Source organism: Babylonia areolata, chromosome 9, assembly GCF_041734735.1.
Source record: "Babylonia areolata isolate BAREFJ2019XMU chromosome 9, ASM4173473v1, whole genome shotgun sequence".
NCBI lineage: Eukaryota > Metazoa > Mollusca > Gastropoda > Neogastropoda > Buccinidae > Babylonia > Babylonia areolata.
Window position 1 is genome coordinate 31871458 of NC_134884.1, and position 27577 is coordinate 31899034.

Below are 27577 nucleotides of genomic sequence, written 5' to 3' on the forward strand. Positions count from 1 at the left end.
CAAACCCAACCACCACCAGGAAGAAACACACTGTGAATATCTGCAAAAGGATCCCAAAAAAGATTTTTTTTTTTTTCAATTAATCATTAGAAATTCTTGAAACTACAGATACAGTGCTTAAAACACAATGCTTTCACAAATATGCAAACATCCATTTTCATAAACTCTTACAACCAGAAACAGCAAGTTAATTACTTAAAAACTAACTTACATTTTTCATTTCTATATAAAAATGTACGTTTTTACTAACATTTAAAATCAACAAAAATAAAACAGAATAAAATAATATGTTAGTTTTTACTCACTTTTAAAATCACCAAAAAATAAAAAAAATGAAATAAAATAACAAGAGAAACTAACACATCACACATCGACATTCACCCTCCTACCCTTCCCCCCAGGCCCCCACCTCCCGCCCCCCTCACCATCATTCTTCCTGCCTCCCACTCTGACATGCTTTCCATTCTCTTACATCTATTTCAAATATATACACCTTTCATTCCACCCTCTAATCCCGTTTCTCCCAACTCACCATTCAATCCCCCAGGCCCCCACCCTTCCTCTCCTACCTTTTAAATAGCATTCAAGTGCGAAAATTAGTACTTCAACAACATGTCTACAATCACCAGTACATGTGACCAGACACAAAAACAAAATTCCTCCTCCTCCGTTCTCTCCCACTCACACGCCCCTTGCATTCCAACTCGTGTAAAACCTAGACACACATGCACGCCATACATACACACACAAAAGTACAAGCACACATACTCACACACACGTATACAAACGACAACAAACAAAAAACACACACATATCTCCCATAACTTTTGCTGAAAGCCCTGGAAAAAAAAAGAAAAAAAAGTTCTTCATTACTACCCTACATGCCAAAGGGCATCATAACAGGCAGCTCAGTTCAGTCCAGTTTCTCAAGGAGGTGTTACTGTGTTCAGACAAATGCCCATAATCATATGCTACACCACATCAGCTACACAAATGCCTGACCTGACCGGCAGCATAACCCAACACACGCTTAGTCAAGCCTTAACTCACTTCGGACAATGGAATGCTATAGAGCTACACCGCGCATTGCAAACATGTCAAGAGTCGAATGGAAAGTTTCTTCACGAGATTCGGTAACAACACACTCCACAGTGAGCCAGTGAGTTCAGGACCCCACACGACAAGCTAATCTGCATACGTATTGAAAATGGCATCGCAGGCGATACAAGTGGAAATTTTTGGAGCAAACTAGATAAGGACAGCACCTTTTACCACTCCTGAAGTGATTGAATTGCTTCAAACTGAAGGTTTCGACATCGACGAGGATGATGAAGATGATGAATAAAGTATCTGCAGTGAAGAAAGCTACCAGCAAGAAGGTACTGATAGTGACTCAGCTTCTGAGAGCAGTGAAGAGGGAGGGGGGTGGGCATTCACACTACATGAGGAGAGGGGTCAGTGGGTCAAGTACAGGGAGTTTCATTCAGTTATTTTATGTTTTTTTATTTTTTGTGATTTTTTTCCTAACCATAACAAATGGGTCATCAGTAGGGAAAAGCAAGGGAGAAAACTATTTGTCCGGAGTGAGTTAAGCAAAGCTAAATAAACAAATACACACACACACACACACACACACACACACACACACACACACACACACACACACACACACACACATATATATATATATATATATATATATATATATATATATATATATATATATATATAAACAAACAAAAAAATAAATCTAAAAAAAATGAATGAATAAATAAGCAAACAAAGAAACAAATTTTTTTTAAAAACGGACATTAAGTTAAGTATGTAGAATGAAGCCCAGACCTGCAGCATGGGGTTGATCTTGCATTTCCCTTGCAATAAATGATTCCATAAATAAATAAAAGTATGTATGAATAAACAGATAAACAAATGTATATATATACAAATACATAAACAAATAAATATATATATGTATGAACATATAAATAGATAAATGAACAAGTAAATAAATAAACAAACAAACAAATACATAAGAAAAAAACGAATAACTAAACAAACATATAAAAAAATATAAAAAACGGGACAGGCAGTAAGTTAAGTAAAATTAACCAAGCAAAAGCCCCCCCCTACAGACCTGCAGCACGGGGCTGATCTTGCGCTGTCCCTGCAGCTCGTTCCACTCGTTGGCCACGAAGTAGGTGCGCCAGATGGAGACGGGGGCAGCCGAGGTCTTCTTGCCGTCCTGGGCGGAGGAGACCCCCCGGGGCCGCTCCCAGTCCACCAGGAAGACGTCGGCCGAGCACTGCATCACCAGCAGGTGCAGCAGGCTGAGGCAGCGCAGGGCAAAGGCCGCGCCCAGGAGCCCCAGCCACTCCTCCACTGCCTGACCCTCTGGGTGGACCAGGTACACCACGTCCTGACGCTGTGGGGAACGGTAAGGAAGGAAGGAAGGGAGAAGTGTCTCAGTTTCAGTTTCAGAAGGAGGTATGCGTATGCATCACTGTGCTCAGACAAGTCCATGTAAGACAGAGGAAAGTCTCAGGTTCAGTGTCAGTTTCTCAAGAAGGTGTGAACACTCCACTCAGACAAATTCATGTAAGACAGAGAAAAGTCTCAGGTTCAGTGTCAGTTTCTCAAGAAGGTGTGCATCACTCCACTCAGACAAATTCATGTAAGACAGAGAAAAGTCTCAGGTTCAGTGTCAGTTTCTCAAGAAGGTGTGCATCACTCCACTCAGACAAATTCATGTAAGACAGAGAAAAGTCTCAGGTTCAGTGTCAGTTTCTCAAGAAGGTGTGAACACTCCACTCAGACAAGTCCATGTAAGACAGAGAAAAGTCTCAGGTTCAGTGTCAGTTTCTCAAGGTGTGCATCACTCCACTCAGACAAATTCATGTAAGACAGAGAAAAGTGTCTCAGCGTCAGTGTCAGTTTCTGAAGGAAGGTGTGCGTCACTGCGCTGTTGGAACATTAAGATGGAAGAAGAAAGTAGTGTCTCAGTTTCAGTGTCAGTTTCTCAAGGGGGTGTGCGTAGGAACATTTAGACAGAGGGTGTTTTTACAGTTTTAGTGTCAGTTTCCCAAGGAGGTGTGCATAGGACCGTAAGACGGAAGGAGAAAATAATGTCTCAGTTTCAGTGTGAGTTTCTCAAGGCGTACGCAGAACTGTAAGACAGAGAAAGTTTTTACAGTTTCAGTGTGAATTTCTCAAGAAGGTGTGCGTACGACTGTAAGACAGAGGAAGTTTTTACAGTTTCAGTGTGAATTTCTCAAGGAGGTGTGCATAGGACCGTAAGACAGAAGGAGAAAGTAGTGTCTCAGTTTCAGTGTCAGTTTCTGAAGGTCACACACACACACACACACACACACACACACACACACACACACACACACACACACACACACACACACACACACACACACAAACACACACACACACTAATACACACACACACACACACTCCTGACCTTGAAGACGATGAACCAGTAGAAAGCAATGCCGAAGGTGATGACAAAGAAGATGTTGGATAGGCTGCTGGCGGTGAAAAAAATGAAGTTGATGATGGTGGGGAAGTCGATGGAGGGGCGCCCTGCACGCTTGGACCACACCCAAGTTCGGAACCCGGCATACAGCGTGGCCAGGGTGCCCAGCGTGCCCACGGCGATCTGGAAGTCCCGGCGGTACGAGCTCCACGACATGGTGTAGGTGGTGGAAAATGACACCTGATAGTGGGCAGGGATTAAGAAAAAAACAACATTTTTTAACATTGTTTTAAAAACAAGACCTTCAAACTACAGTGATCTCTTTGAACACTGAAACATGAACATGTCTTTTAAGTGCCTGTCTTAAGTTTGCTTCATGAGCGACACGACTACATGGTGATTTCTCCGGAGAGGTAATAAAGTTGATTTGACTGTCACTTAGTGTCAGGGAAAAGAAGATCATTATGAAAATAAGACCCTGACAGGAAAAAGATGACCGTTATGAAAACCAGACCTTGTAAATAAGACCATCACTTATGGGTAAGAAGAAAGCAGTCAGCTTCCTTTTATTTCTTTTTCTTTTTTAAAGTTCAGTTTGAAAAGGGGGTAACAACTGTCTGAATGTCAAAAGGTAATAGTAGTTGTACATGTAAAAACTTGTTGATAGATCTGCATGAGTGTGGGACTTGTGTCAACACAGGAGAAGAACAATAATAATACACAATAGTTATAAATGGTACATATGAGAAAACAGTTTGAGGAAAATGAGTTGCCGTGCCTTCTTCCGCTCATTAAAACTAATTTTCTCTACAAACTTTTCTGACATGTGGGTACTGAAACCATGCAAGAGACCCAGCCTTTGACACACAACCAACAAACCTGGAGAGCAATTTGGTGAACAGTTCTTCTGTTTGTCAATCAACTGACTCTTCACAGAGTTAAGGGTTATGGGAGAAAAAGAAGATATACAATGGAAATCCAGATTTGCTTGTCCTGTGAAAATATTACTGTGCCCTTTCACCAGTGAACACAAGGAGAGATTGACTTTAGCTTCCAGTTGGGCCATCAACAAAGTGAGACCTGTATGATCAATGGTTTCTCCACGGCAATGGGAATTTATTTACCGCTTAGTCTTTTGTGAAGGGCTATGACTCTCAAACTGAGAGGTAAAACTGCAATGGCTCTTAGCGCTGCAGCCTTCAGAGCTAGCTGGCCTTTGGGGACCATACCCATGCTCACTATCCTTAAGCCCTCTTAGCTGAGTGAGTGGGGATGTAGTAACTTGGGCAAGACACTCTCCACTATAATCAAATTCTAACCCAAATAGACGGGACAGCAGTTGTCTCCTTTGCTGTTCTGACTGTCATAATCAGACAAAAGACCATCAAACACACAATACATACAAGAAATAACATTGATATTCAGTAGGGGGGCTTAGTAGGTGGTGTCCTATGGACGTTAAATCAAAACAGGCACTACCGAACAGAAATGAAGAGACTCAACAGCAGTGCAGGGTCTCGTCTAGTGTGTGGCCTCCTAGCAACCTAGCATCGATGGTTCCATGTGGACTACTGGCACTGGGACTGTGACAGACGAACCCGGGTGTGGCTGTGTTGCATGAATGGGGGACTCAGAATGAGTGGCAACGGAGTAAGGCCACTGAAACAGTGCAGATGATGGGGCAGCCAAAAATAAATAAATAAATAAATAACATTGACATTCGTATGACCAACCTCCACATTGGCTTCCGCGTCAGCGTCTTCACGAGAGACGTCAGCGTACTTGATGGAGAAGTAGGGGATCTTGATCTTCCCGTCTTTGGTGTCATCTTGCAGCGTGATGTGAAGAGTTATCTCTTTGGCATAGCGCACGTAAGTGGCCACCTCACTGGCTGCACCGCCACTGCCTGAATCACATAATAATAATAATAATAATAATAATAATAATAATAATAACAGATAGTATTCATATGGTGCAAACTCCTCATATAATGGGCTTTGAGCCCCTCACATGAAATAATACATGTACGCTAGTGCATAATCACATACCTCTGCACATGAAAAAACAACACACATATGTGTATATGTATGCACTAAGCCAACAGTACAAACTACAGATATGAACAATCACACACACACGCACACACACACACGCACACAAACGCACACACACACACACACACACATACGCACACACACACGCACCAGTGATTTTTTTTTTTTTTTTTTTTTTTTTTTTTTTTTAGGGGAGGGTCTGTGGCAGGGTGAGGGGATGAGGGAGAGTGAGGGCGGGGAAAAGGCAGGGAGGGGGAGGGGGGATTCCTTTCAATACTTGTATACCCCTTTTCTCACCACTAAAAATGAAGCAAAAATATTAAACGATAAACACCCCTGATCACTGTACTAAATTCTCAAACCCACATCAATCACATAAATGCACACGGGTCCAGTTTCAGCATAAGAAACACAAGAAATAAATGCATCTGTCCATCACAACACTTCTCCATAGACTCAACTAATCCCCAAACAAACGCAAAGGGCTATCAAAAAACACCTTCACCAAAAGGTGAAAGAAAGAAAGGAAATAAGGAAGAAAGAAAGAAACCAAGATCAAAAGAAAGAACAAAAAGAATACCTGTGGATGAAGGGATGTTCATTTGGTTGTCGACAAGGAACATGCGCCGCGTGATCCTCCAATCATTCATTGCACCTGAGCAAAGAAAAAGAGAGAAATCAAAATTCACAAGTGATTCCAAACAAGCAGTAACTCCATACATCACACACCTCAGCGAATGTCATACAGGTGTTTCATATATAAGAAACAAAAAACTCATGAATCACACACACACACACACACACACACACACACACACACAAGAGATGCCAACCCCTGTCAAGTGTTTGTAGGAACAATCAGGAAATTTTGTAGAAACATTTTGAATTTTGTAGGAACACTTGGACTCTCAGCTACATCCCCCTGTGGTTAACAGAAATGTCGAATTCGCTCAGAGTACAACGAGTATGCGAGTTCCCCAAAATGGAGGGCATGATGCATGGATATTTTTCAGTGTACATTTGGCGAAACTTCTGTTCCTACCGCTGCTTCTTTACAACTGACACATCTGTGGCACTGTGTCGCTTCCCTGGTCTTTGTTGGTCGTTTCTCACAATCGGAATCCATGGCTGGCTTTCTGTTTCGAGATGCTTGTTCCTTCCTTGCACTCCATAGCATAATCCATAGGGCACAGATGCTGTTTGTCCGAGAAGCAACATGAATTAGCCACGTTCCCTCTTGTTCAGGCAATCAATTAAGCTGACTGAACCACTCAATGCTGCTTCAATGTAAACACACACGTGATTAGCTGAGCATCATCATGTGAGACCAAGGCTAGTAGTGTCTGCCCTGGCCTCGTGATTGATAGGTCTAGAGCATCTGGGTAATGTTACAACAGGAAAGCACGTGACCATGCTATGTAGCCGAAAATGAACTTGTCGGAACAATTCTGATGGTGTAACAAAAGAACAAACTGCAATAAAGCATAACAAAATAAAGCAAAATTGTCAGTTGGCATCTCTGCACACACACATGCGCGCGCGCGCACAAACACACACACACACGCACACACGCACACACACACACACACACACACACATGCATACACACAAAGAAACAAAAGGAATGAAGCCACAGACCTATCCGGATTCCTTTTACTACACACTGACTTGTTCCAAGGACCACAAACACACACACACACACACACACACATTAACACACACACACACACATAAGCACTCTCACACACTCATTCACCCCCTCACAAATATACACACACAGAATCATAACTCTACCTACCAGTGTTGATTGTATTGTCTGAGTTGTCCCGCAAATCAGAAAAGACCAGAGGTATCTTGAACAGTCGTTGCTGACCAGCATCCGTGTAGTTCAAATCTTCCATGCGTTAAGGTGCTGCCAGTCGCTAACAATGGAACTGGTGGGAAATTCTTTTCCAACCAATCCATGCAAGTGTTCCAGGACAGGAAATTACCAAAAGGACACACACACACACACACACACACACACATATGCAGATGTGCAAACACACATTCTCTCTCTCTCTCTCTCTCTCTCTCTCTCTCTCTCAAAAACTACTACTCGTGTGCATAAGGACCATGTATAATGGATTCACTTCACATACACACACTGGACAACCGACACACATCCACACACACAAAACACACATATCTTAACATCACTTTTGTCCAAAGAAATGAAAGTGATGAATACACTCACATGTCCGACAAAAATACACATTTTTAGACAATTTTACATATTGAAAAAGAAACAGAAAAAGGGAAATTGGGAAAAAGAATCAAAAAAGGATACAAATGTCAAAAAATTCCAGTGGGTACTTGACAGAATCCCAGAGTCTCAGGGCCTTTATTCTGCACTGAAATATAACAAAAAAATATACTGCATAAGAATTCAATGCAGCTGGATTTGCAATCATAAAAAAAAAAACATGAATCATTTATTCTGTAACATTGAAAATCAACAAGAAATATAATGCATGATATTTCAATGCAGCTAGATTTACAAGCATGAATAAAGAAATCATTTCTTCTGAAGCAATACTGTATACTTCAAACCTGAAATATTTTGATAAAATTCGTTGCTTTTTTCAGTCCATCAAGTTCCTTCACATCCTTTAAAACATTCCTGTTCAAGCAGTGTTTACATAATCAAGACACTCCATTCCATGTCTGTATTATATGGATCCACATCTTATTTCTTCTATGCTCGTTTATGCATGTGTACAGTGTGCCTGTGTGTGTGTGTGTGTGTGTGTGCTTGCATATGAGCCAATGGGAATATTCAGATCTTGAACCCATGGTTTGCTAGACTTTTTTTTTTTAACTCAGACAATTAATCTAGTTAAGATCTCTGCATCACAGCTATGTTCAAATCCAGCCTGCTTAACTCTTTCCATACGAACGGCGAAGGAGATGACGTTAACAGCGTTTCACCCCACTTACCATCATCAAAATATTGCAAGCGGAAGGCTCTTATACTGAAGAGGTGAATGTTGACAAACAATACCACAATTCTGACGACGGAAGCTAAAGGTTGGGTCATTCAGACACCCACTGGACATCCGAGGGTCTGTGTAGAGGAGAAGAGAGGACTGGCCGTACTGAGTGAGTTAAGTCCAATGAGAGTGGTCTAACTATAAAAAAAAAAAAAAATTTTAAGCTAAAACTCTATTTTCAAACACACAGAGATGGAGGAAATGGAGAGAGAGAATGAGGGATGGTGCAAAAAGCTCAGCTAAACAGACTGCAGTGTTTGTGGCAATGGATGTCAACTGTTCCTAAACTGAATGTACATTCACCAATATTAAGGTCTCAGGCTGTGATGAGCTCTCAATCCATGAATGGAAAAAAAACAGCTCAAAGTACTCTCCCCTCTGAATGCCTGCGATCCCCTCTAAAACATTCAACATTTTGAGACAAACTGATACCCAAGAATAAAGATAAAGTGACACCCTTGAAACTATCAGTATCAGTATCAGTAGCTCAAGGAGGCGTCACTGCGTTTGGTCAAATCCACATACGCTACACCACATCTGCCAAGCAGATATCTGCCTGACCAGCAGCGTAACCCAACGCGCTTAGTCAGGCCTTGAGAAAAAATTTTTTTTTTTTTTTAAATAAAAAAATAATAACAAATTATAACAAATAAAAAAAAATTTTAATTTAATAAATAAAAAAATAACAATAATAATAAATAAATAAATAAATAAATAAATAAATAAAAATAAAATAATACAATAAAAGAAAGAGTGAGAGAGTTGCAGAACAGGAAGAGATGGTGAGAGCTGGCTGCAGGCCACCTGTGCTGCCCCCACATTTTGGAGACTACATGATAAGAGACAAGATTTTCACTGAATCCTACGTAAACCACAGGCCAACCATCCACAAAATCTTTGAAACAACTATTGCTTTTTGAAGAGGAGTAGCTAGGTGTCACTCCGTCTTTCTTTCTTTCTGTATTTCTTTAATTTTATGACTTTCCACTTTTAGTGACTTTAGATGGGTTTCGGAGAGCATTAAAAAATATGAATGTATCTTCAACTGTGATAAACATGTATGGCAAATTTGCTTCTTTTTTTTCTTTTTTTTTAATACATTAGGCACCTGCATCAGACTCTTCTTTACTTTGGAGGGACAGAGAATCAAACATTCATCTTTTCATACTCACTGTCTATTCAACCCACAGAATAGTAGTAATCCCAGCCCCCCCCCAGACCCCCACCCCCCATGCCCCCTAAAATCTACAAACAAAACAAGCTTCACTCCCTTACACTGTACTTGTAGTAAGTGCCAAAGATGTAGGCAGCATTGGCAGTGGTTTCCGTGGAGTCACACAGCTGCAGGAGGCCATCGGTCAGTGGTGCACTACGCAGGAACTCTCCCTCCAGGGAGTAAACCATCGCCCGAAAGGGGATGGCCATGGGCGGGGTCAGGGTGTAGCTGTCTGGAATGTCGGTGGAAGTGATGACGTCCTCAGGGCGATCCCAAAAATACAGGATCTGGTAAGGCACAGATCTCCCGGGAAGCTGACTGAAAAAATTAAAAAATGAAATGAAATGGTGATGATGTCCCCAGGGTCATCCCTAAAAATACAGGATCTGGTAAGGCAAAGATCTGCCCGGAAGCAGACAAAAGATGAATAAAAATGAAATGAAACATCTGTGAAAAGATGACAACAAACAAAACAAAACAAAACTAACAAAAAACTTTCTTTTTTTTTTAAAGAACAAACAAAAGGATATCAAGAGCTTCTCAGTTCTATACGCACAAGTTCTTATATTGATATGCACATGTATTGTGTCCAATATTCTACTATATCTGTGTTTGTGTATGATTTTCTGTTTATGTTTGTACCTTTTTATGTACTATTCTCCCCCCCCCCCCCCCCCTGCCCCTCCCCCCCTCCCCCAATATTCCTTGTGACCCCAGTACAGTTGGTAATAATGACAAAAGACATATTCTATTCTGTTCTGTTCTGTTCTGTTCTGCTCTGTTCTATTCTATTCTATATCTGTGTTCTGTGGCTCCACATCTATTTCTTCTACGCTTGTTTGTGTTGCGTGTACATGTGCGTATGTGCATGTGCATACGTGTGTGCAAGCGCCTGCTTTTGTGTATATATGTCTCTCTCTCTCTCTCTTTTTTTTTTTTTTTTTTTTTTTTTTTTTTTTTTTTTTTTGAATGGCTTTGAATTGTGAAATAATGGTATATTTTGATTGTGTTTTGATTTTGTGCTCATTTTCGCTTTTTTAGCTTTATTCCCTCTTTAGGGCGAGGGCTGGATGTAAAAAAGCATGTTACTTGCTTATCTATTACCCTCGTTAATAAAGATTTTGTCTTGTCTTGTCTTGTCTTGTCTTGTCTCTCTCTCTCTCTCTCTCTCTGTGTGTGTGTGTGTGTGTGTGTGTGTGTGTGTGTGTGTGTGTGTGTGTGTGTGTGTGTGTGTGTGTGTGTGTGTGTGTGTGACTTAGACTTGACTTGACTTGACTTGACTTGACTTTACTTCATTTATTGTCATAAAATCCCGAAGGATTAACAGACACAACAAAGAACAAAAGAACAAAGAAATAAACGGTCATCTAATACACATGCAATGAAATACATAGTTGGCGAGTAGTTTTTGACAGTCATCGCAGTTGAATACATTACTTGGTTTTAGGATATTGTTTTGCATTTTTCTAGTGATCACATTTGACTGATGATCATACTGCTGTACAGTTGTAAGTGGTTTCGCAAATTATGAAATAAGATACACATATCTAAGAAATGCAATTCAGCTTCAACAACTTCACATATATCACATAACCTCTCTTCTCTGGGAATATCTGCATATCTTCCTCGTTCGATATTTAAATAATGTGCGCTTATTCTGAGTTGACAAAGAGCTTGTTTAATCTGATAATCATTTCTTTCCATTTTGTTGTAGAAGTCTAATCTGTTGTATTCAGTTTTTCTCTGTTTCCAGAATTGTATTCATCTATTTCTTAGTTGTTGACGTAATGTGAATTTATGTCTGCTGTTACTAAATGTCGACTGATTATTCCAAACATGACCTGATCCTGCATTGTGAAGAATATTCTTTACAAATAGTATCCAGGGGTTTTCAATTGTGTCTGGTTGGTTCATCACCGACATACAGACCTTTTTGATATGGCTATCATCATGTGCATCCTGAATATGAGTACAGTGGTCAAGAACTCAGCACGCAATATGAATTCCAATTGGAAATCTGCCCCCCAGTTCTGCTAGAGCTGGCAGATTCATTGTTTTAGAACGTACCCCTAGAAGCAGTTTGCAAAATTTTACATGCATTTGTTCATGTGAATGTTTTGAAGAAATACAATTTCTGAAGAAATCTGTCATTCCTGTTTTGAAAGAATTGGTAGTTTTAGTTTCAGCCCATGGGAACCAAATGTCAGATCCATATGATAATATAGGTAAAACAAGCGAATCAAAAAGCTGCAGTACAATATCCAAACGATTATCTTGCTTTTTAATGATTCGTCGGAGGGAATATGCTGCTTTTGATGCATGTTTGGCTAGGTGCTCTTGGGCATATGAGAATGTTCCAGTTTTGTGAAATAATATACCCAAGTACTTGTACTGATCAGTTGTCTGGATTATATCATTGCCTATTGTGAAAATAACAGGCACTTTGGGATCGGTGTGTGTGAAAACTATTACTTTAGTTTTGTCTATGTTAATTTTTAGGTCCCAGTTTTCACAATACAGATTGAGTTTAGCCAGTTTCCTTCGTAATCCTATCTTTGTCGTGGACAAAATTACTAGGTCATCAACATATAGTAAACACAAAACAATATCATTTTTGTCAAGGTCTATGGATGGTGAGTCAGTAACGCCCAAACATATCGGGAGATCACTGATAAAGATATCAAATAAAGTGGGACTGAGTATGTTTCCTTGCAGTACCCCCTTCAATATGGGTATTTCAGAAAAAAATCCCGTATCAGTTCTTGTGCAAACTGTGGCATTTTCATACATGCTTTGAATAGCTCTAAAGCAGTTTCCATTTATAGCAATTTGATACATTTTTAGCATTAGAGCATGATGCCAGACTGTGTCAAATGCTTTCTGAAAATCAACAAAACCGCAATAAAGGCAATTCATTCTTTTTTTTAAAGTATCATCAATTATCTTTTTAACATGAATATGTGGTCCGAGGTCTTGTGTGATTTTTGAAAGCCTGCTTGTTCTTTTGATAGTAAATGATTGTCTTCAAGATAGTTTGTTATACAATTGTTTATTATTTGACAAAAAAGATTACTAAATGAGTTGTTTGGAGTTATTCCTCAATAATTGGTGTGTGTGTGTGTGTGTGTGTGTGTGTGTGTGTGTGTGTGTTTGTGTGTGTGTGTGTGTGTGTGTGTGTGTGTGCGTGTGCATGTGTGATGTGTGTGTGTGGTGTGTGTGTGTGTGTCTGTGTGTGTGTGCTTGGTGTCTGACTGACTCGTTATTGTAAACGCACTTCCTGAGGTTTGAAAACGCTCAATAAGTGTACTATTATTATTATGATTGTTATCATCATTATCATTATTATCATTATCATTATTACTCTTAATATTATCATCATCATTATCATTAGGTTTAAAAACACTGTATAAGTATACTATCATTATTACCACTATTAAGTTATAAAAAAATAAAAAAATATGTAAGTATACAATTACTATCATCATAATCATTATTATCATTATTATCATTATTACCATTATTACCATTATTACTATAATCATTATTATCAGAAAAGGCAAAGTACTGACAGATCCTCTTGGCGGATGAAGCTGCAGATGCGGCCCTGTCGCTCATTGTACAGGGTGAGGACGCACAGGTTGGCCACCAGCTGGCAAGCTGTTGCGTTCTGATAGTTGTCGTTCTGAAACGTAAAACAGCTGCCAATGCACGTTCATGACAAAAACAAAAAACCAGAGGTGCAATAATTATTGTTTTAAACAAGATGACTGGAAAGAACTGAATTTTTCTTATTTTTATGCCAAATTTGGTGTCAACTGACAAAGTATTTGCAGAGAAAATGGCAATGTTAAAGTTTACCACGGACACACAGACACACAGAAACACACACACACACACACACAGACAACCGAACACCAGGTTAAAACATAGACTCACTTTGTTTACACAAGTGAGTCAACAAGAACAGCAACAACAAACACACACACACACACACACACACACACACACACACACACACAAATGAAGATAAGGGAGTAGCACCTTGATATTTGACCACGTCTATCTAAAGACACATTTCTGGAAGCTTTGGAGTTTCGTTACATCATCCCATCTTCCCCACCTGGATCCCATGTGCAGCATGGAAAATTTATTTATTTCTGTTATCTCATTCTTGGAAGTTGTACACATTAAGCAACAGTTTTATCTTTTCATATCTGTTTTGTTACAACCTTTTTCTTTTCTTCTTTTTTTTTTTTTTGGGGATTTCATTTTCTACTACAGCCAATTAGTATGACATGACAAAGCATTAAATCATAAAACACACACACACACACACACACACACACACTCACATGTACGCACACATGAGTCCACATTCCCTTCCATGCACATACGAGCAAGCACAATGCACACTAATGTACACAAGCTCACACATTCTAAAGACTTACATTGCACAAAGCATACGCAGCCCTGAGATGCCTTTCAAAGTACTGGGAAATGGTGTTGTCAGTGCCATCCTATAGCAGAGAAACAGCACATTCCTTGATTAACACACACACACACACACACACACACACACACACACAATCATATACATATACACTCTCCAAGGTTCGAATTTAACTTTTTTTTTTTTTTTTTTTTGAGGGCCAGTTGGGCACTCTGGACAGAACATTTGAGTGCCCAATTGTGGTTTTGGGTGCCAGCATAATAAAATGAAATAAAATCTTTGATTGAGTTATAATCTGCATTTGTGTTGATGGCTGGAAAACCCGCATTCAAATGTCCACACATCTGAACCCCACGGACCTGCTGATAACAAGGGTTAAAACAGCAGAGCTCTCCCTGCTGCTGCCTCTGACACAACCTTTTTTTTTCTTGCATCTCGTCTTTCCACGGACAACGTGTGCACTTGAGACTGGGAGTGCTTCACGAGTGTGAATCTTTCGATCCCTTTTGATCCATCAACAAGTTCATTTTTTGCTTTTCCAATCCCACTTCCCCTCTGTTCGGTCTGCTTCCTGACACGGTACACACACAAGCAGTTGGGTGCCATCTTCCTTCTGTTTCAACGGTGTGCCAAGGAAAGTTTTTCCACCGGGCTTCATTGTACACACGCTGGCGCTTTGATTCGTACTCCTGCTGTTTATTCTTATTGTCATCCTGAGCTTTCGTCTCTGTTTCTGGAGCCTTTCTTTTAACATTGAAGATAGAAAACATCATTCGTCGCTAATGCGCTATGAACGTCAATATCCGATCACGCACACACAAAGATACTGCTCCGGAAACGAGCCGCAGCAGACGACACTTTAAATTTCGATCAACCACGTTTGAGCTTGCTTTCTTGGTGTGTCTTTTAATTGATTTTCTTTCCTCTCTATCAATTTTTGACAGAAAATTTGCATGCCAGAGCCAACTTTTTGAAGCAATTGCACCCGGGCACCCACTAAATTCAAACCCTGCTCTCTCTTTTGCCTTATTTCAGGTCACTACTGTGGACAGAACTCTTCTCTCTCTCTCTCTCTCTCTCTCTGACCATCTGTCTGTCCCTCTCTCTCTCCCTCTCTCTGTGTTTCAGTCATTAGTCAATCAAAAGTAATAAAAAAAAAAAAATTTTTAAGTATATTTCAAAAGAAACCATTCACGTCACTAAAGGTTTGGTCGGGCAAGTGAAAAGGTAAGCAAATATATAACAAAACAGCAACAACAACAAAATCAATTAAGAGTGGGGAAAAAAACTGTTTGAAACAAAATAGTAAGAGACCGAACACGAAAAAAAATCCTCCCCAATAACACAGAAATGTCAAAGAGCTATACCCCTTCACCACCACACCCCTGCCCCCTCCACCACACCTTTGAATTGTCCCCCTCCCCCTCCCACACACCCCTATCACCATCACTATAACCCGCACTTACAACTCTCGGAATTTCAAACAGAATAGCTGTGGACTGCAGCAACTCGACCTGGTCTGGGAAGCAGTAACCTCCAGTCTGAGGAGAGAGAAAAAATAGATAAATAAATGAATAAAACAAACGACTGGCTGTTCAGAATCGGTGCTTGTTTCTGAGGAGGGGTGTCACGTGGGAGTGAGAGTGAGTGAGTGAGTGAGTGTGAGTGATTGAGAGTGAGTGAGTGTGTGATTGAGTGAGTCAGTGAGTGAATGAGTGTGAGCATTCATGCATGCATGTGTGTGTGTGTGTGTGTGTGTGTGTGTGTGTGTGTGTGTGTGCATGTGCATGTGCTCAAGCACACACACATGGGTGGGTGCATTTCCATACAATGTTTATGTATACATGTATAGTTACTATACACATGTACATAGTACACATGTGAATAATAAACACAGTAACACACTGGCAGGAGTTCGGCCAATAATTCAAGCTTCTGAATCAGGCAAGTTACTTCAGCAGACTTACTTGCAGAATCTAGTCTACACTGTTGCACCTGTGTTGAATAATTTTTGGTGAAAATGGTTTGGTTCTCTTTTCAAAACTTCTTCAACTTTGCATGTTTGTTTGTTTGTAACTGTTCAAGACTTGGCTTTGTCTTACTGCCAGTTTTCTTTGTGATTCTTGTTGCCGTTCTTAATGCCAATGTGTCACATTCACAGCAAAACTATTTCACGTCAGCAGTAGTAGGACTGAGTTACAAGCTACAGGAGTAAGATGGAGTTACAAGGCTCGTCAGGGCCACCTTACCTGCTGTTTGCAATCAGCCGGGCAAGTAGTAGCTCCCAGCCCTACTTTCAGGTCGTCAGAGCAACGCACACACCTGTAAAATCCCACAGGAAAATAGGAAAATAACAGGGTGGTAAGGATAAATATATATATACATATATATATAATGCTAAAAGTTTTACACTGATGGCTCATATCTGTTCGGAAGCAAATTTTCATCGAAGAATATGTTGTAATGCCAGCAAGTAATTTTTTTTTCTGATTACTGTAATCTGAAAGGCAATCATGTGTTGTTGCTGTTGTTTTTTGTTTTTTTTATCTTATATCATTAAACTTTAAAACAGATACAAATCCACAATAAATTCTTGCGAAGCCATTCATTTTATGGTATTGATCACATGCGCACGTGCGCGCATGCACACACACACACACACACACACACACACATAAGCCAGCAAGCATAGCATGAGAAATATAGATAAACACAAAAAGAATGACAGTTATTAAAAAAGCTCTTTAACCAGTGACAGAAGGGAAATTTTTCCTGAGTCGGACGCCAGCAGTAGATTGTTCAGGATGTGAAGGAGAGTGGTTTCGGTGCTGTGGTCAGCACGATATGCAGACTGAAAAGGGTGAAGGAGATTGTTGAAACAAAGGTGGTTGTTGAGCTGCTTCAGGACAGATTTTTCAAGGAGTCTGGACAGGAAAGGAAGGTTAGAAACTGGTCGATAATTTTTCAAAATATTTACATCACGGTTGGGTTTCTTCAGAAGAAGCCAGACGATTGCAGTTTTGAAAGTGGATGGAAACGTTCCAGTAAGGGATGAGTTGACAATATTGGTGATTGTGGGGAGAAGCTGTGAGACACACTGGGAAAAGACAGAGGCTGGTATAGGATCAAGTTCACAGGATTTTATTGTCATTTCTTTCAAGATTTCATTCACTTCTGTTTCAGTCAATGGATTGAAGGAATGAAGAGGAGTGCCGTTGAATTGAGGATCAGGATAAGCAGGTTGGAAAGGCATCTGGTCTAAGCTTGTATGAATATTTTGGACTTTGTCAAAAAAGAAAGAGGAGAAGACATTGGGGAGTTCAGATAAAGTGTAGGCAGAAGGAAGAGGAGTCTTTTTTGGAGTACCAAGAAGATTTGACATGATAGAATAAAGAGATTTGGTGGATGTGGCATTGAGAACTTAGGAAGAAAAGAAGTTTGTCTTCACTGATGAGATCATATGTTTGACTTTATTTATTGTTTTCGGAAGAACTGATTGTGGACTCAGTTTTGTTGCTCGCCATCGCCTTTCCAACTGGCGACGTTTGCATTTTGCAAGTCAAATGTCTTGTGTGTACCATGGGGCGGAAGGCCTATCAGGCAGCATGTGGGTAGTGGGGGCTGCATGTTCATCCAGCAGTTCAGAGAGAACAGTGTTGTAATGTGTGGAGACGTCGGTACAGGAAGAAATTTTGGAAAGACGTTCAGCAGCTTGAGAAGAAAAAGTGTTGATGTTGACAGATTTTAGGTTGCGACGAGCAATGGATTTTTTGGTTCTGGTAGGTTTTGAAATATTAAGCGAGAATACAACAGCAGAATGGTCAGAAGAAAGTTCATCAGTTACAGTCACTGACGCAATCATGGCATCAGAGTCTCGTGTGATGAGCCAGTCCAATGTATGGCCAGATCTGTGTGTTGGTTCTGTGACAAGCTAAGATAGAGAATGATTGGACAGAGATTGACATAGGCATTTGACATCAGTGGAGGATTGGTTATGAAAATGAAAGTTGAAATCTCCGAGGATAATAATTAAGTTTGCCAGAACAAAGGTTGTAGTGATCAAGTAGTGTTCGGAACTCATCGTGAAACAGAGAAGACGTTAGGTTGTTTTTGCTAGGAGGAGGAGGATAGAGACAACAGAAGATGACTTAGTGACTGGGGACACTGAGAGTGACTTCAAGCATTTCAAAAGTATCATGTGGAAAGGCGTGGTTATGGAAGAAGGAAAGGGAAGACTCCAAGATGTCTCTGTAGATGATGGCGATGCCACCTTCATGAGATAGTCAAGGAAGTGACTTGGTTTTGTATCCGGGGGGGTCAGTTATTTCAGTTTGGGTTCATGACCTTGTGATTCTAGCCAGGTTTCAGTAAGAAATATGATATCAAAGTTATTTTCAAAAATGTAATCAGAAATATAGTCAGTCTTTTGATCAGGGCAGACAGACTGAGCATTGAACAGACAGGCATGAAAGAGATCAGAAGCAGGCTGAGAGGAATTTGATGGTGAATCAGGTGAGTCAGACAGACAGGCAACAGAAGGAGACGGTGGTGACTGAGCAGCAGAGGACAGTGGGAAGGAAGAGAAAGGTCCAGGAATTGAGACAGGTGCAGGAGGAGTAGGAAGCAGAGCAGAGCCAATCACGGGGGATACACCACAGTTTGGAAAAGTGTCAGAGAGGACAGTGCCACGGGAAGCAGAGGAGTCATCTTGAACATGAATGTTGAGGTTGTCAGTGACAGTCACAGCAACAGCAGGGCAGACATCGGAGACAGGACAATCAGCACAGGGAACAAGGCCCCACAAACGGTGAAGTCTGCCCGCTCTGGTTCCTCTCTTCGTTTTTAGTCTGACGATGCCCAGACTGATGATGCGCTGAGTCGTGTCATTGCAAAGTGGGTGCTGCTTCACCCATGACATTGTTGACAGCAATGCCACAATGTTATTGACGTTCAGCATGGTGACAGTGGCACAACGAGGGCAGAGGCCAGACTGTACGAGAGGGCTGGGCACGTGAAAAATGTGCCAAACGGCGGAGAGTTTCGTAGGCAGGGTGAAGATGGTCGCTTACACGATTAGGGTCAGGTGAGTAGCATTCATTTGTCAGTTTGTAAATAAAAATACAAACATGAAGATTATAAAATGTCAAACTGTTACAAAAGTAAACAAAACAATAAAGACTGTTCCGACCTTCAGAGTCCTTGAAATACAACACACACACATATAAAAAAATGTCAAAATCAGAACAGGATAAACACAGAAACAGACACAAAAACACAGAGACCAACAGAGTGCAGCCAGTTTGCGCAACGGCAGGTAACTCTCTAACAAGCCCGCACCTGTCTCCTTGGCTGTTGGGTACAGTGTTGCCTTCGCATAGCACACAGGAATCTCTCTGAGGTGACTGGTTAATCCAGAGCCCATTCAGCTGCCTTTCCGCTGCAGACAATTATTTATCATTAGATCAATACATGAACAAAAATAAGGGTGTGGCGGGTGGGGTGGGTGGAAGTGAAAGAAGAAAAGGACAGCAAGTAAAAGGGGAAGGGGGGTTACAGAAGAAGGGTAGAGGAAGCGGGGATGTTAGGTAACAACAAAACGTCATAGTTTTGTTTGTTTGTTTGTTTTGGTTTTTGGGTTGTTGTTTTTTTTGTTGTTGTTGTTTTTTTGCTGCCCCATTATCTGCACCATTTCAGTGGCATTACTCCCATGCTGCTCACTAAGATTCCCCCATACATGGCCACACCCGGGTTCGTCCGTCACAGTTCCAGCGTCGGCAGTCCGCAGGGAACCATCGATGTTAGGTCACTAAAGGCCACACACTAGAGGAAACCTTGCACTGCTGCTGAGTCACTTTGGTGGTGTTCAGTGGTGCCTGTTCTGATTCAACGTACTCAGGACACCACCTACTAAGCCCCCTACTAACAACAACAATAATGGCTTTGTCGCGGAGCCAGACTGAGTGAGCATCCTTCCCAGAGAGGAGACCGCCACCACGTCTCTCAAACAACAGCCCCCCATGAATCTGCCAACACTGAAGAAGCCTATAAGCTTGCGGTTATACTACCACTAGATGAAATCAGAAAATTAAGTTCTGCTAAATACATTGTGAGATGTACAGCAGTGGATGATTTTGAGGAATTAAATATTAGGTCTGATATTGAATTTCCAAAAAATGCACAAAATAATTCAAATCTACAAACCATTCGCACATATGTGTCAGATATTTTAAATTCTTCAGACATTGATTTACATGATATGGCACCTCGTGTTCTGGTGCCACCTGTCCCTCCCTGGGAGTTAACAAAAGCAAACGTCAACATATGTGCTTCTGACACAACAAAAGGATAATAGCAGCATCTGTCAGAATTGAATTAGAAGAAAATTTTGATTATCATTTAAAAGTTTTACACTGATGGCTCGGTCCTGGATGATAGCAGTGCAGGGTCTGCTTTTGTTATTCCTGGCCTAAAAACAGAAAAATCATATTATTTAGGTAAGGGACATTCAATTTTTACAGCTGAATTGGTGGCCATCATTATGGCTTTAAATCATCTTGTTCATATACCAATGATAGTAAATAATATCCTATTTTGTGTTGATTCTCAATGTTTTAAAACGTTTGCTCCTTTTTGAGAATTATTTTGTGTTGATTCTCAATCTGTTTTAAAAAGTTTGCTCCTTTCTGAGAATAATCAAAGAGAAGATTTATTGTTTGAAATTAGGTATTTATTGCACTCCCTATTTGTGAAGGGTACAAATGTTGATTTTTGTTGGATACCATCCCATACTGGATTCCTTTATAACAACCAAGCAGACAGGGCAGCAAAAAGGGGAGCAAAGAATCATACAGATAGCATAAAAGTATATTGCCCATTGTCATACAATGAAATAAGCAATATACTAGAAAGAGACTTTCATAGGTGCTTGAATTCAAGTCTAAAACCTCGTCAGTTGACTCTCTCAGACTCTGGTCCGATTCGCAGACCAATTCTGAGTTTAGCTCTCAGACTATTATCAATTCATTACAGACCAAGTATTGTTCTAATATCAAGTGCATATGCTCTAGTAACCTGACAATTAAGCATATAATTTTTGACTGCAGCTTGATGAAGCTTTATGTACACAAAAGTGTGTCTTCATAAGTGACTGAGAACGTTGATGTTTTTGACTTTTTGCATTCATTATCAGTTGTTTCGCTTGTCAGTTTAACAACTTCTCTTTTACGAAGTCCTTTAAGTAATTTCCTGTAATTGTATTTAGATTTTTTTTTTCAAATTTCACCCTCATTTCACCCTCATTTGCCCAGTTTCCCCCAACCCTCCATTCATTCACATCTCCCACCCCTTCTAACCGATAATACTCAAATGTATTCATAAATACTTTAACAAAATGTCTTCAATCACTGATATGTGTGACGGGACATTAAACAAAATTCCTCCTCCACCAACACTGAAGACATTGATAGGACTCACCCCAAGCACAATGATGATGATGAAGGAGGAGGAGGATGACGATGACAATGACAATCTTGCTATAGAGGTCCATTTTGGTTTGGGACTGCGTGACAAGGCTGTACTTTACGCTTCCTGTCATAATGATATCCTGGCGTTAACCAGGCCTGAGAGATACAGACACTTGCAGTGTTGGTAAGGTAATTAGAGCAACACACCCTTGAAGTGGAAGACACTTGACTGTGTGGTCCCAGTCTCCCCATTTAAGCCCACAGAACACTCAACTTTGTGCAGGAGCCGGCCATGGGCCGAAAAACCCACCTCCGCTGGGATTCAAACCCACATCCTCCCAGCCGTCAGTCCGCAATGCTAACCACTTCACCACTGCGGCTGGCAAAACGTCATAGTTAATTCTGTTGCTGTTTTTGTTTGTTTGAACAAAACAATCCAAACGGTTTCAAAAGTCAGTGACTCTCTTCGAAAACAATCTAGATCCGTACACCACCTTTTCTCACAGTTGTTTGTCAAGGGGTGATGTGCTCACCCAACTGTTTGTTACTGATTCTGAAATTCGTTCCTCTTATCTGAACAAGGTTTTCTCTGTTGAAATGGGTACATGTACTTGCAAATAAGGGGGATAAACAGAGACAACCAGCATAACCAGTGACATACCGGTTATGTCTGTTCATGGAAGTGAAATATATGCCAGCTGAGAGTGGACAGTCATATATATACAATACGATAAATAAACACCTAAAAGTAATTAATCAATTACCTATGAACAATGGATAAATAGCTGGTTATATTAGATTAATTCATTTTTGCAAGAGAGGTGTGAGAGACAGGAATACATGTGAAGAAATGAATAATTACTAGTATTGTTAGGGTTTTTTTTAAAATTAAGATAATTTCAAATAACATCCAAACATACTCTTCTTCAACAACAATTAAGTCTTCAGGCAGTGAAGTTATAAATTCGTGCACTTGGGTAATATATATATATATGACCAGGGAACGTAGAATTGCATCCGACATCACACACAAACTAACAAAGGGTTGAGAACGTCCAATCATCACACTGCAGATGAGGACAACTGTCCCTTTACTCTTTCACTGGCGAAGTCATTGTCTGATATTATCCTTTGTTCGCTCACACATTGTGTATCATAAACTTCATTCACAAGTTGGTCCTCCCCAAATTACCAGTTCAATCTGAACAAGGCAAGCATCATCGCGCATGCAATCTCAAACACTTCCAGACTTCATTTTCATATTCTTCATTCAAAATAAAACCTGATTCTCATAATTTACATCCAGTGAAGTTTCTTGAAAGGAGGGTTTTGTGTTGTAACATACTGACATTGAGTAATAATTTTATCCTGGCTGATTTAACAACACAAGACTGACCTGCAGAAAATGTCTTGACTGACTGGTTTCAATGCCCCGATCATCTCAGTGTGAAGAGGAGAAATGTCCTATTACCCGATCATCTTAGTGTGAAGAGGACAAATGTCCAGTTATTTCTGGGTTTGTCTGGACATTTGTACTACTGATGTGCATGTGGGCGTACAACTAACCCTGAGTGACAGTGGCAGACTTATCTTAACAAGCCGCCTTGAGAATAATGGCAACAAAGAAATCTCACCTGTAATGGTCCTGTCAGCCTCACAGGTGCAGGTATCTGCAGTTTCAGTGCTGCCAGCAGCACATCTCTTGCACTCCCATCCATCAGTTGATACAAACTGTGTTGAAAAGGAAGAAAGGTTTAGAAAAGAAAGGAAGAAAAAAAAAAAAGAAAGGCAGGAAACATATCAGATGGGGAAAGAAAATACAGGACAAAAGCCATGAAAAGTATACATCAAGTATTGTAACAGGCCAGATCAACCAAATAAACACAGAAAATATCTCATTAAGTTATTCTCATCAATGTTGGGTTTTGTTTAATTCATTTAATAAGTTTCAGTTTAAGTTTCTCAAGGATGCATCACTACGTTTAGACAGATCAATACATATATACATATATGTAATATTTATATATATATAATGCTACATCACATCTGCTACTGTGCTAGGCAGATGTCTTACAGCAGCATTACCCATCTTGCTAGTCAGGCCTTGAGTGCATGCCTATATAATTTATGTACCTATCAGAGTGGACTTCTTCAATAGAATTTTTCCAGAGGACCACACTTATGTTGCCATGGGTTCTTTTTCAGTGCGTGCTGCACATGGGAACTCGGTTTATCATCTCATCTGAAAGACTAGACAAACAGTTTGATTTTCCAGTCATTCTTGGGAGAAAGGGCAAACTGGGATTTGAACCCAGACCCTAGTGGACACAGAATTGGCAGATGAGCATCTTAACCATTCTGCCATCTTCCTCCTTACAGAGGTCAATAATAAATATTCAATCATATCTGTACATGGATACAGATGAAAATTTTCAATTGCTGAGAAAGAAAGTGTACAGACTGATATGCATGTGTGTGTGTGTGTGTGTGTGTGTGTGTGTGTGTGTTTGTGCGCATGCGCGCGTGCGCGTGTCTAACTGTCATGGTCTCTATGTCTGTGTGTGTGATTATATGTGTGTGTATGTCTGTTGGTATGCTTGTGTACGCATTTAAAAGCGCATATAATCACATGTGAAGGCATTCTTTTTTTCCCCCAGAAGTATACTTTGACTTCCATAACTAGTAGGACAGTAAATGCCATAAACACTGGCAATGAATAATCAAACATCTAAATACAAATCCACACATGAATTCCATGCACATCTTCAGAGGACACAGACCTGATTGGCAGGACACGGTGCACAAGTGACCTTATCACCACCAAAGTTTCTGGTGTATCTGTAGCGTGGTTGACAAACACAGCTCAACCCTGTAACATTCAATGTCATTGCTTGTAAGATTAGGAGCGTGGAAGGAAAGAAGGGGGGCGGGGGAGGGCAAAGGAAGGAAAAAAAGGGTGGAAGGAAGCAAGAAATGTAAGGGAAAAAAAACTGACAGAAAACGGGAAATATAAAAACAAAAAATCAGGAAGAATTGAGAATGGAAAGAAAGAGGCAAGGATAAAAACAAATAATGGAAAGTGGATACAAATGAAAAGAGTGAATAAAAGAGGGTTATGAAAAAGCAATCTTGAAAGCACCGCTACTGTCAGTTTAAATGTTAAGTTACAGATTATTATTTTCTAAATAATGCAACAGATAATGAGATATTCTGTGTGTGTGTGTGTGTGTGTGTGTGTGTGTGTGTGTGTGTGTGTGTGTGTGTGATGTATCCAATGTAGAGTTTAGGTTTGTTTCAGGACATCATGGGTCATTTGATATTTTGACTGGTTTTAGGCTTTATGATGTATATCAGGCTTTCACCTGATCATTTGGATTTTTTTTTTTTTTTTTTTTTTTATAATGTTCATAAGAGTGCGCAATTACTTATGGCTAGCTTCAAATACAGAAATTTATTTGGCCATAACCCTTCCAGTGATTATCTTCTTTCTTTCTTTTTTCTTTTTTTAATTTGCTAAGTGTTCCAGCAGTGACAATAAAACTGGGCAGATTATTCCATTAGTTAACAACCCTATTAGTATTACTATAAAAAAAAAATTTAAAGTGTGAAAAAAAGGTTTGATTTTGTGAATGTTTTCATCAGTTTTAGTGGGTGTCCCCTGCTGAGTACTGTCCTTTTGGGTAAACAATTTTGTGTTGTGGCTCTTATCATAATGTCCATGTAAAAAAACTAAAATTGTATATGTCACGATCATATCACCCCTTAACCTGCAATTTGTCGCATTTATGCAATCAATACGACAATAGTAAACCCCATAGTCCTATATTTTTCAGCCCAGCCAATTAATGACGATCTCCAAAGAAAACAATAAACGTCCGACACAAACACAAGCTATATGACTGAAAATCACAATATCACATAATAATTCAATTCAATTCAGTTCAAAATACTTTATTGTCTGTTTTAACCAAAACAGAAAAATCTCTTTCAGCTCACTTAAAATGCCCATCAGTTTCAGTTTCAGTAGCTCAAGGAGGCGTCACTGCGTTCGGACAAATCCATATACACTACACCACATCTGCCAAGCAGATGCCTGACCAGCAGTGTAACCCAATGCGCTTAGTCAGGCCTTGAGAATGCCCATCAGCAGATATCAAAGAGAAAAACAAATAACTGACACATCCTTCCCTGATCAACACACACACTTCAGTTATCATATGAAAGGAAAAACATTTGGGTAAGATAATATTACATTCTAAGATAGAGTGAAACACTTTGTGTGTGTGTGTGTGTGTGTGTGCGCGCGCGCGCGCGCGTGTGTGTCTGTGTGTGTGTGTGTGAGAGCATGTGTCAATGTGTGTGTGTGCACATGTGTGTGCGTGTGTGCCTGCTTAGGTGCAAGTAGGTGTGTGCGCATGTGCATGCGCCTGTATGTACGTTTCAATCATAATAAAAAGGAAAATATTCAGTAAGATAATTATAACATTTTAGGAGACAAAAGTTCATGAGCAAATCAAATCGAAAAACAAATGAGCAACTGGCGCATGCTACCTTGATCACAACACACACATAAATCATCATGTAAAAATTGTCGTAGCAGTAGTAGTAGCAGTAGAATGGACTGGCATTTTTGCCTTTAGGCCTCGTGCCCTATAAACATTCCCTCTTTGTATCATCTTTGTTGGTCTGCATTGCATGCTTCATTTAAGAAATATCAAAGCAATTAATCATCAAATTCCTAAAACATGTTGCCAAAATATGGATCGCAGTCCAGAAAGTTCTTAAAACTGTAAATATCTTTTGCAGATTTAACTGAAGGTGGTAGTGAGTTACACAAGCTAACAACATGAATAGAAAAGTTATATTTCCTTTTGATTGTGCAAAATGATTGAACAAATATTTTTCCTTCAGAATTTCATGTTATGCTTACTTGGCGAAGAGTAAAAAAAATCAGATCTCCCCTAATCCTTCGTACCTTCAGTTCAGAGAGTGCAAATTCAAATACTTTAAATCTTTCTCCATATGTCATATTCTGGCATTTTAAGATGGTGAAACATTTCAGTCATATGAAAGAAAAATATTCAGTAAGATACTCATAACATTTTAAGACACAAATGAAATTAAAATAAGCAAATAACCCGTACACACTTCCCTTACCGCTATGCAGACATCAATCATCATACAAAAATTGGGGGGGAAATAAAGATTAATTAATAACAAAACACAACACAGGTGAAAGTATGAGTAATCTAATGAAAGAAACATACATATCATTTTAAGAAATAAATTTTAAAAGCTCACTACAAAAAATGACACCAGACTGTACAATAAGTTAAAAGCGCTACAAGTGTGAACATGTACACCCCATATCTTCTGTTTACCGTCTGTACTTGTCTTCTGAAAAGTGATGTTCTGATCACACTTTTTACACGCCATTGTCACTGAATCAAAGTACCGGGCAACTCCGTCCTGTGGAATGCCACATGAATCTTTGGTAATATAAAGAACATAGTTGTCCTGTGGTAGCACTTGTTGTCCAAATACCAGTGACAAAGAAAAGCACACGAGCAACAACCCGCGCACCGCCATCTTGGTTGCCGTAAACAGTTTAAAGTGCGGAGTGTGTTCAGAAAATTCCACAAAGAGAACTGACTAATTACATGAATTAATCAGTCATTTTCATTAATTATTCATTTACTGATTTTTAATATATATTTCATTTATATTTTGTCAATGTTATTCCCATCTCTGCCGAGCTGATAACGCTAATCACGAATCTATCTTTTCACTGAAAACAGACACGAGTCATGTAAATCGGATCCAAACTCCGTTACATCGGCATTTTGAATATGTGGAAAACAAACGTTTTACCGACCTAAC

At 39.9% G+C, this 27577-nt stretch overlaps 1 protein-coding gene across 1 annotated transcript in view; it reads right to left on the reverse strand.

The window, feature by feature from the left end:
• The window catches only part of LOC143285392 (meckelin-like), a 41003-nt gene extending 13707 nt beyond the window's left edge, over positions 1-27296 (reverse strand). The window contains exons 1-16 of the mRNA XM_076592637.1: positions 27079-27296; positions 24478-24566; positions 23332-23428; positions 19572-19671; positions 16484-16556; positions 15701-15775; positions 14233-14301; positions 13354-13466; positions 9844-10102; positions 7866-7929; positions 7335-7430; positions 6117-6191; positions 5216-5388; positions 3468-3722; positions 2135-2422; positions 1-40 (exon numbers count right to left, since the gene is read on the reverse strand). The exon at positions 1-40 is cut by the window's left edge and continues 117 nt beyond it. Coding sequence (XP_076448752.1) covers positions 1-40; positions 2135-2422; positions 3468-3722; positions 5216-5388; positions 6117-6191; positions 7335-7430; positions 7866-7929; positions 9844-10102; positions 13354-13466; positions 14233-14301; positions 15701-15775; positions 16484-16556; positions 19572-19671; positions 23332-23428; positions 24478-24566; positions 27079-27286 — 2074 coding nt within the window. The 5' untranslated portion in view covers positions 27287-27296. The remainder of the gene's footprint in view (positions 41-2134; positions 2423-3467; positions 3723-5215; positions 5389-6116; positions 6192-7334; positions 7431-7865; positions 7930-9843; positions 10103-13353; positions 13467-14232; positions 14302-15700; positions 15776-16483; positions 16557-19571; positions 19672-23331; positions 23429-24477; positions 24567-27078) is intronic.
• Between the last annotated feature and the right edge of the window lie 281 nt (positions 27297-27577).